This window comes from Coregonus lavaretus (genome assembly GCF_964263955.1).
Source record: "Coregonus lavaretus genome assembly, chromosome: 23".
NCBI classification, from domain to species: domain Eukaryota; kingdom Metazoa; phylum Chordata; class Actinopteri; order Salmoniformes; family Salmonidae; genus Coregonus; species Coregonus lavaretus.
This window is the reverse complement of record NC_140010.1, coordinates 19,820,335-19,831,206: the sequence shown is the minus strand read 5'-3', so window position 1 is coordinate 19,831,206 and position 10,872 is coordinate 19,820,335. Positions and strand designations below refer to the sequence as shown.

General features: G+C 42.3%; 1 protein-coding gene across 1 annotated transcript in view; it reads left to right on the top strand.

The window, feature by feature from the left end:
- Window positions 1–1,871: 1,871 nt before the first annotated feature.
- Window positions 1,872–10,872, top strand: part of LOC311098898 (uncharacterized protein) — a gene marked incomplete at both ends in the record, with an annotated part of 49,758 nt that continues 40,757 nt past the window's right edge. The window contains one exon of the mRNA XM_084139446.1: window positions 1,872–2,046. Coding sequence (XP_083995572.1) covers window positions 1,872–2,046 — 175 coding nt within the window. The remainder of the gene's footprint in view (window positions 2,047–10,872) is intronic.

Here is a 10,872-nt window from a genome sequence, read left to right as displayed (position 1 = left end):
CTGTGAAGGGAGGAGAATGTCCTCCCTCTTACTAAAGCTTGGATGCTTCTATCCCCTACTGCTCTGTAGCAAGCAGGGCTGGATCGCTTAAGGCAAAGGTTTTGCAACAAAGTAGCAATAGCTACCCTCTTTTACAATAATTTGAAATTATAATCCAGGGTATTTCATTAAATGAATAACTTCCACGGTTTAGACAGTAAACCATTCAGGTTCTTTGCATAGACAGTTTGATGTAGTGAGTACTCTCCATTCATTGGTTACTGTACTGTATGTGTTCAGTACTCCCGAATGGCTTCTCTGCCTTTTGGGACACAATGGTGGGGTTCCAAGTCATCTTTATTGCACTGCTCAGGCTATCAGATCTAACAGCCTATTGATAGCCTATTGCAGTCTTCTGACATGCGCAGCACCAAAAAAGCCAGTAACTGGCTTTGATTACACAGCTGGTGGTCAGAACCACCTCTCTCAAAGGGGGGCGCTCTGGAATGACACCTGCAGGTTAACAACTGAACATGTCTAATTAGTCTCAGGTGTGTGTCTGCTCTCACACATCCACCTCTACCATGTTGATTTCATTACAATTACAACACTCTCATCCAGGAAGTCTAAACCCCATAAGTAGTAGATATATTTCCAGGTTCATCAGCACACTAACACCCCTTTTATATCAAACTAGGAACACTCTTCCATGCTCAGGATGTAGTGGTTTGATGCTGTTACTCACCTCAAGCGTTTATAATTGACCCACTAACTACAGTGTGGTGACCGAGGGAAAAATGGGTCATCAATGAATGACGTTATATGCTGTAACACCAGTGGAAATATGACTACCCAATTTATGTCAGCATCAACTAATATCTGTGTAATATCTTTGCAACTATGCAATAATGCAACACCAATAATGCAACACTTTTGGTATTGCATAATTGTTGTTACTGTAACATAATGAAGATAAAATATGTCTCAAACCATGAAAAGGCCAAATATTGTGGTGGTTTATTGGTAGGACCAGGTGGCCGACGATAAAACACACACAAACTTTCATAATACTGGCACATGAAGGAGGTAATACTAGATGTGAGAGGAGAAAGCAGAGGATGACTCTGTCAGTCGCTGTTCACTACGGGGGTCTTTACTTAACAGGCAGATAGTGCCCCGTGAGAAATGAGAGCAATGCAAAAACCACAGCACGACAAATGGTCTGTTGGCATGAAAAGGCCTAGTTGATAATGTGTTCTGCAGTGGTGGTGTGTACTAGTGTAGGGTGAGGACAGGACAGCTAGCTGCAGTGGGGGAATGAGGATGTGTGAGAGACAAGACTGCAGGAGGAGACTGGCCCCGATGATGGTGACTTCAGTCATTCCCATCTTTTACGGTTCCAGACTTTTTTTGATTTTACATGGACCCTGTGCTGGTCTCTTCCCAGAGCCACTGTGTCTAGTTTAACAACACAATGTAGACCCATGAGTTTCGGCTAGCAATAACCCAGTCTTTTGTCAAACCCTGTTCTTATTGTGGGCTGGGGGACGGTCTCTGTCAGCTAGGTTATATCCCCTCGGCTTCAAACCCCCCCCCCACTGGGAGATGACCTTTTGGCCTAAATACCCCCCCCCCCCCCCCCCCCCCCCCTCCCCCATGGTAAAGAGGCAGTGGTTTGTCTGCTGCTGGATTTAGTAGGGTGCACATATGGTGGCATCCATTAGCCAAGATCAGCCATCAATATGAGCTTTGACTGGTGGGCCGGAAAAACAGTATACAGCTGTGGAGGAATGCAGTATTTGGTTAGCACCAAATCTTGTACTGATGATGATAATGATGTGTATGATGATGATGATGACCTGTGACCTCTGTGGTCTCTCCCTCCCAGGACAATGGACCTGAGCTTGCATGACGCTCTCACGGACGGGGCGCCTAAGTCAGGACCGGACAGCCTGGTGAGGCGGGACTTCATGGCCTCCCTTGAGAAAGAGACCTTTGATGACAAAGTGGGTGAGACTGTAGGAAAGACTGACTACCGCCCTCTGCTGGACGGGAAGGATGGGAAAGGTAAGCTGGGGTGCAGGATGCAAACTTTGTAGTATTGGGAAAACCCATAGAGAATTGGGGCAGCAGAGACACTCCAGTGAGAGGATATTTCTGATTGTTTTACTCAGTAAAGGCAAACATTGTGATGTATACCTGAATGGCAGCAAATGTTGTTACTTTACAGCCTTATTCTAAAATGGATTAAATGAATAAAATCCCTCATCAATCTACACACAATACCCCATAATGACAACGCGAAAACAGGTTTTTAGAAATTATTGCAAATGTATTAAAAATAAAAACAGAAATACCTTATTTACATAAGTATTCAGACCATTTGTTATGAGACTCAAAATTGAGCTCAGGTGCATCCTGTTTCCATTGATCATCCTTGACCTGTTTCTACAACTTGATTGGAGTCCACCTGTGGTAAATTCTATTGATTGGACATGATTTGGAAAGGCACACACCAGTCTATATAAGGTCCCACAGTTGACAGTGCATGTCAGAGAAAAAACCAAGCCATGAGGTCGAAGGAATTGTCCGAAGAGCTCCGAGACAGGATTGTGTCGAGGCACAGATCTGGGGAAGGGGACCAAAAATGTCTGCAGCATTGAAGGTCCCCAAGAACACAGTGGCCTCCATCATTCTTAAATGGAAGTTTGTACTGAGTAAAGGGTCTGAATACTTATGTAAATGTGATATTTCTGTTTTTTGTTTTTAATACATTTGCTAAAATTTCTAAACCTGTTTTTGCTTTGTCATCATGGGCTATTTTGTGTAGATTAATCAATTTTAGAATAAGGCTTTAACTTAACAAAATGTGGAAAAAGTCAAGAGGTCTGAATACTTTCCGAATGCACTATAAAAATGATGATAATTTGCATAGAAATAACAACAGAGAAAGTGAGAGAATGAAGATTCTATTTTGTAGGTCCTCTGTAGCTCAGCTGGTAGAGCACGGCGCTTGTAACGCCAGGGTAGTGGGTTCGATCCCCGGGACCACCCATACACAAAAATGTATGCACGCATGACTGTAAGTCGCTTTGGATAAAAGCGTCTGCTAAATGGCATATTATTATTATTATAGCTCTACCATTGGACAACGCTGCTTCTCACAGTAACAGTAGAAGCACCAAATATGACATAATATGATAAAGCTCATATGTACAGCGATTAGTCTCCTCCACTCCAGATAGTATCCTTTCTCCCAGGCAGTTCCTTCAGATCCAGCCCTCTAACCACAGACACGGTCTCATTATACCTCAGACTGCACCAAAAACGCTCTCACTCTGTACCTCTCTCTGTCTCCCCCTCTCTCCCTTTCTCATTCTCTCTCTTTCTCCCTCTTCCCATCTAGCTGTCTATCCCAGTCTTTGTCCATCTCTACCACACTCCCTCTCTCTCACTCCCTCTCTCTCTTTGTCTCCCCTCGCATCCTGTCACTTCCAGAAGTGTCAGCCTGGAGACAGGGCAGCATTAGCATAGCCCTGACTGGAGCAACATTACAGACTCAGCCGTGTACAAGTCAGGACACCGCAACGTCAATTAACACCCAGGCCATTAACACCCAGGCCATTAACACCCAGGTCATTAACACCCAGGTCATTAACACCCAGGTCATTAACACCCAGGTCATTAACACCCAGGTCATTAACACCCAGGCCATTAACACCCAGGTCATTAACACCCAGGTCATTAACACCCAGGCCATTAACACCCAGGCCATTAACACCCAGTCTTCTCTCTGACATCTTGGCAACATCGGTTGCATGTTAGTTGTCCTGCTCTCAAACTGTCAACATGTACATGCATATTCAGTCAAAACAAAGGATTAGGATTAGGGATGGATTAGAGGAGGTATTCTTTGACCTCTGAGGCTTTATGACCTCTATGTCAATCTGAAATGGACACATTGATTTCTTTGATAAAATGTAGTTGATTGATACAGATGACGTCAGCTTTTCCACACAGCTGCTTATAATAATAATAATATAATATAATAATAATAATAATAATAATAATAATAATAATAATAATAATAATAATAGCCATTTAGCAGACGCTTTTATCCAAAGCGACTTACAGTCATGTGCGCATACATTTTTACGTATGGGTGGTCCCTGGGATCGAACCCACTACCCTGGCGTTACAAGCGCCATGCTCTACCAATTGAGCTACAGAGGACCACAATGCTTGATTTAATGATGTCTTATTAAGATCAACTGACATCCTTAGGCTACGCTACAGTATGGGGTTTATTTCAGGAGGGCATACAGAACACTGTGTACAGTGCAGCATGTTGACTAGTGCCAGCAGTGTGCTGCATGATAGGGGCTCAGTGCAGAGCATGTGACTGCAGTATGCTGGAACATCAATAGCAGAAGGAGGAAACAGTGCTGGTGAGCTCATCAAAAATACTTGTACACACAACACCAGTGTTGGCAGTGCAGATCCGTGTGTGTGTGTGTGTGTGTGTGTGTGTGTGCTGATTTCATTCATTCGTTCGTTCAATACTGTACTTTTTCTAACTGATTTAGCTTCTGTTTGATGTAGTCACAATTCTTAGGTTGTCTGATTTGTGGAGTGACAATTCAACATGCCTTCTTCCCTGAGCTGAAGCCACACTACCTTGACATTGAAGTAGGAAAACGTATTTTGTATGTAAAATGTCAGTGGAAAATACACACAGTAATAGAAGTTATTATATCAGTCTATCATCCTATCATGTCAGGAAGTGCTCTGTCACTCCATCTTGTCTGCAGTGTTCAGAAGTATACTGCTGGATATGGCTGTGGAGCCTCTTACAGCACCTGTGCTCCTTTTTACTGTCGTTGCATGATTCAAGGGATTCAACCCATGTTGTTATTATGCAGTGCTATCAAATGTATCTTACACTGAACTCTCCTTGACCTACACAAATGCATTGCTATATTCATCAATCATTAAAAGCCTTCCCAGAATAGAATCTTCCCCTCCCTCACTTCTCCCATCCCCCAATGTCCTTCAATCCCAAAGTTATTGGTTTGTCATATAGAATTGGATACTTTGATTTTCCCTTTGTCTGTTTGTAGTAAAGAATAAAGGATTATTGACACTCATCATGTTGAATAGCAACCCAAAATGAGAGAAACCCATACATGTACAGGAGAGAATACGAAACAGCTAATCTCACTGTACAGTATTAATATTTTTTCTGGGAAATTATGCTGTTTTCTCTTTTAGCAAAATTAATAATCCCGTAAGCGGTGAACAGATTTTTATGCAGCTGAAAGACGCCTATCATGGAGGAGGAGGCTGAAGCTGGGTGGGCCTGCCAAATGGTGGCGTGGCACTGGAGAGGTTTGACAAGCTGAGTGCATATAAACCCCACAGGGACTGGCTGAGGCTGGGGCTGATTCCCTGTCAGGCGATAGAGGATTATTAACTTTATCAGCTCTCTGGCCTCTTAGAAATAGCCCTCGAACAAATTCTTAGAAATGAGAAATAGCCCTCGGACAATGTCTTAGAAATTTGAAATAGCCTTCGAACAATGTCTTAGAAATGAAAATAGCTCTCGAACAATGTCTTAGAAATGAGAAATAGCCCTCGAACAAGGTCTTAGAAATTAGCGTAAGACATACAGTACCAGTCAAAAATCAGCCCCAGCCTTTTGACTGGTAGTGTATGTGTTATTTACCTACAGCCTATAGGGCCTATACCATAACAACTAGTATTAGCTAATTACTTGTGCATTCAGTGTGGGTGTTAACTCATTAGTCACAGAACGGGCAGTAGGTAGCCTAGTGGTCAGAGCATTGGGCCAGTAATTGAAAGGTTTTTTGGTTCAAATACCCGAGCTGACAATGTCAGAAATCTGCCAATGTGCCCTTGAGCAAGGCACTTAACCCTAATTTGCTCCAGGGGTGCCGTACTACTATGGCTGACCCTGTAAAACAACACATCTCACTGCACCTATCTGGTGTATGTGACAATAAAACATTGTGTGTATTTACATACACCATACTGTATCAGTGGTCCATTAGCAGTCCATGGAGCGTGAACCATCCCTCCTACACACACACAGCACAACCCCATTCATTTAACATGCTCATAAATTTCAGTCACGTACAACGTATGTTACACTTCACAACCACAGCCTTATTTATTTACCGTTTAAACACAGAAATCATCAAACCCCTGCTTCACCTCCATTCTGCAGATTAACCCCCCACCCCCCCTCTCCTTTTGGCCCCACTGTTTTGTGTGTGTGGTGGGGGGGGGGGGGGGGGGTCCTTGCGTAAGTGCCAGGCTAGCAGACAGGCTGCTGTGCTGATGGAGTGAGAGGGAAGGAAGGTCATTGTGACTCCTCCGGCAGAGTACAGAGGGAGCCATCGCACCCAGCATGACTCTGCAGTCTGTCTAGTCTGAACACTAACTGCCGCACGGCGCGTAGGCTTTTTATGATTTTTATTCCTTTATTGTTATTATTGCTCCTGGGTTGTGACACAATATGTTTTTATTTTATCTCCCTGCCTGCAGTTTGGGTTCCTAATTCCTCCACTTTCAGAGATATGCATATTCAAGACAAGTAGCCTGTGGTGCTTGGCTCCCTCAGTGATCTCAGGGCATCCACTGTAGTTCACATCTGAAACCGGAGAGTTCAAACACACCAAACACACTCTTTAAATTCAATTTGAGAATAGCCTGGACCGTAATGACAGTTGGAGCTGACAGGGAGTGCTGTTTTGAAGCCACCACACCTCTATCTTGGCACTCCCCCACCAGTGTAAAAAATATTTTGGAAGCTATAGAAATGCATTTATTAATGTCTACATTTGTTTTTGCCACATTTATTCTATTTTATACAACGGGTGAGTCTAATCCTGAATGCTGATTTGTTAAAAGTGCATTCGAGCTGGTGTCTATTCCACAAGTTACCACCGGCTAAATCTATGACGTCAAAATGCTTATTTACTCTGTTCCATCTGACTGCGCAATCCACTGTCTCATCAGCCCAGCCAAGCAATTTATAGACATTATCTCACATTTCTTTTAGACTAACATTTAATTTTCAACAGCGGAGGTTTGCATAAACCTTTCTGTCTGTCTCTCCGACATTTGCAACATTGATTCAATATTCAAAATCGATCTCCAGCTGTCCCATAGTAATGAACGTGTCGGGAGTCGGGACAAGACAGACAGGCAGGCAGTGTTTCTCAACTAGTCGAAATCATGAATCAGCTGGCATCATTTTTATGGATATATACAAAGAACTGTCAATTGAAAAAAGGTGCAGCTAGTTTGCAGTCTTTCCAGCTTCAGTTTGAAGTGATTGTGTTAGCTGTGTTGTTGGCTAGCTCCTCTGAACAACAGTGTCCTCACGAGTGAGCACATTTTCTATGCCATGCGAAATCGCGCCTTATTAGCTCATTGTTATGGATGTATCCAAATAAATGTCACTAGAAAACAGCTTAAACTAATGCAAATGCAGCTACTTTGCTGTTATTTGGGCTGCACTTTTTGACATGACTGTAAATTAGCCTAGTTGGCTAGCTAGCAAGCAAGGCATAAGAACATTGCCAGCCAGTATGGCAATGGAACATTTAGAACGAACGGCTGGGTCGTGTCCATTGACACAGAACAAAAAGACTGAACAACTGGGTCGCGTCTCTAGCAACCGAACCAATAGAACGAACGACCAGCCAGCTTGGGTAGCAACCCTAGATTTGTGTCGGGACTATATCTTGTGGAAGGATGACATAGTATGAATAAATTAATCAAAATAACGTTTTTAATGAAAATATGTCAATCATTATTTGAATATGTTGGTAACCCGTTGTATAAAAGTGATAATGCCCTCGAAGCCGGTGTTTGGAGGATATATAACGACACCCGTGCCAATATATCCTCCAGACACCGGCTTCTTGGGCATTATTACTTAAATAGACACCTTCATACTTTTATGTGCGCTAAACATAAAAATATACATATATATATATATATTTTTTATGTTACTGTAACCACTACAACAACAAAAATACTTAAATACATGTAATTTTGGTCTTGAAACATTTAATTGAAATAGTGTAGAATTCCATTCATTTCTATGGAGGAATTGCTTCTCCTGGGGAGTGCCAATATGGCCGACCGGTGGCTTCAAAGCCTCTCATTGCCGAATACATAGCATCATTCAATCTAGGGTTTATATACATCATTGCCTACAACTCATGCAAAGCAAAACAATTTATAGTTAGCTGTGACTCTGACTGCAGTCTACTGTATGTGTTGTCTGATCAGATGTTTTGGTGTATTCTAAGACCAGTGTATTATTGTTAGCCCAGGTTTAATTGGTTCCGTGCCATCCTCTGGGGCATAGAAAACTCTGGGCTCCTATGCCAGGGAAGTCTCTGCCATGCTCTGCGTGTCAGGACTGATGTCAGGTCAGACACCGTGCCAGCTCGGCCAGGGGGTTGCTGGGGCAGTGGGGATGCGTGTGTGGCTTTTGGAATGTGTTGGCACAATTCCACTTAAAGGGTTCTGAGGAGAGGCGGACGTGCTGCATGGAACGTACCAAGAGGACCAACACCTTGATGGTCCCCAGAGGCTGCTATTGCTGAGCAACCCAATGTACTGGGACTTACATCTTAATTCCCTGACTATTTCGAATATGCTTATTTTATCATGAAAGTTGTGCAAATATTTGACATTAGGACTAGTTGTGTGTATTTCTCCCTGTTTGGAATTTTGTATGTCTCATTTCAGGACATATCACACAGTATCTGACTCTACACACTGATATAATGGATAGGGTTGCAAAGGGAGGGTATATTACTTGAAACATTCGATGTTCACCAGTAAACTACCAGAATATTGGTATCTTTCAAGGATTTTATGTAATCTATCGAAAGACCCTTTGGGTACTTCAGATTATCACAGGTGTCTGTAATTATCTCTGACCCTCTGTGTGGCCTTATCACATATATATGAAATATATTAAATAATTAAATGGTTTTCAAATAAAAATGGAATGACAAAGCTGTAAAATATTATCCTAAATATAAACCATCCACTTAGTGAATACCATTGTTGTTTAATATAAGGATTTCATAATTAAATATCTTCTTTTTTTTTTTACACACACTTTTATTTATTTAACTATGTCAAGTATTTGTTGTCAATGTTTTGGCGTCAAACTGGTGGCAGTTATGAAGAAAAGTCAATAGTTGGAATAGTTGCAGAGTTAATAGAAAATAATTCCCTTATTGATTAGATGCTTTTTTCATTAATTAGGCTATTTTCTCTTGAACCATAAGGTCTATCCACTAGGGGGGGGGGGGGGGGGGGGGGGCTGAATGGTTGGATCTACAGTGGCTTGCAAAAGTATTCACCCCCCTTGGCATTTTTCCAACCTGGAATTAAAATGGATTTTTGGGGGGTTTGCATCATTTCATTTACACAACATGCCTACCACTTTGAAGATGCAAAATATTTTTTATTGTGAAACAAACAATAAGACAAAAAAACAGAAAACTTGAGCGTGCATAACTATTCACCCCCCCATAGTCAATACTTTGTAGAGCCACATTTTGGAGCAATTACAGCTGAAAGTCTCTTGGGGTATGTCTCTATAAGCTTGGCACATCTAGCCACTGGGATTTTGGCCATTTTGGCAAAACTGCTCCAGCTCCTTCAAGTTGGATGGGTTCTGCTGGTGTATAGCAATCTTTAAGTCATACCACAGATTCTCAGTTGGATTGAGGTCTGGGCTTAGACAAGGCCATTCCAAGACATTTAAATGTTTCCCCTTAAACCACTCGAGTGTTGCTTTAGCAGTATGCTTAGGGTCATTGTCCTGCTGGAAGGTGAACCTCCGTCCCAGTCTCAAATCTCTGGAAGATGAAACAGGTTTCCCTCAAGAATGTCCCTGTATTTAGCGCCATCCATCATTCCTTCAATTCTGACCAGTTTCCCAGTCCCTGCCGATGAAAAACATCCCCACAGCATGATGCTGCCACCACCATGCTTCACTGTGGGGATGGTGTTCTTGGGGTGATGAGAGGTGTTGGGTTTGCGCCAGACATAGCGTTTTCCTTGATGGCCAAAAATCTACATTTTAGTCTCATCTGACCAGAGTACCTTCTTCCATATGTTTGGGGAGTCTTCCACATGCCTTTTGGCGAACACCAAATGTGTTTGCTTATTTTTTTTCTTTAAGCAATGGCTTTTTTCTGGCCACTCTTCTGTAAAGCCCAGCTCTGTGGAGTGTACGGCTTAAAGTGGTCCTATGGACAGATACTCCAATCTCCGCTGTGGAGCTTTGCAGCTCCTTCAGGGTTATCTTTGGCGTCTTTGTGTCCTGTCTGATTAATGCCTTCCTTGCCTGGTCCGTGAGTTTTGGTGGACGGCCCTCTCTTGGCAGGTTTGTTGTGGTGCCATATTCTTTCCATTTTTTAATAATGGATTTAATGGTGCTCCGTGGGATGTTCAAAGTTTTTGATATTTTTTTATAACCCAACCCTGATCTGTACTTCTCCACAACTTTATCCCTGACCTTTTTGGAGAGCTCCTTGGTCTTAATGGTGCCGCTTGCTTAGTGGTGTTGCAGACTCTGGGGCCTTTCAGAACAGGTGTTTATATACTGAGATCATGGGACAGATCATGGTACACTTAAATTGCACACAGGTGGACTTTATTTAACTTATTATGTGACTTCTGAAGGTAATTGGTTGCACCAGATCTTATTTAGGGGCTTCATAGCAAAGGTGGTGAATACATATGCACACACCACTTTTCCGTTATTTATTTTTTAGAATTCTTTGAAACAATTTATTTTTTTCATTTCACTTCACCAATTTGGACTATTTT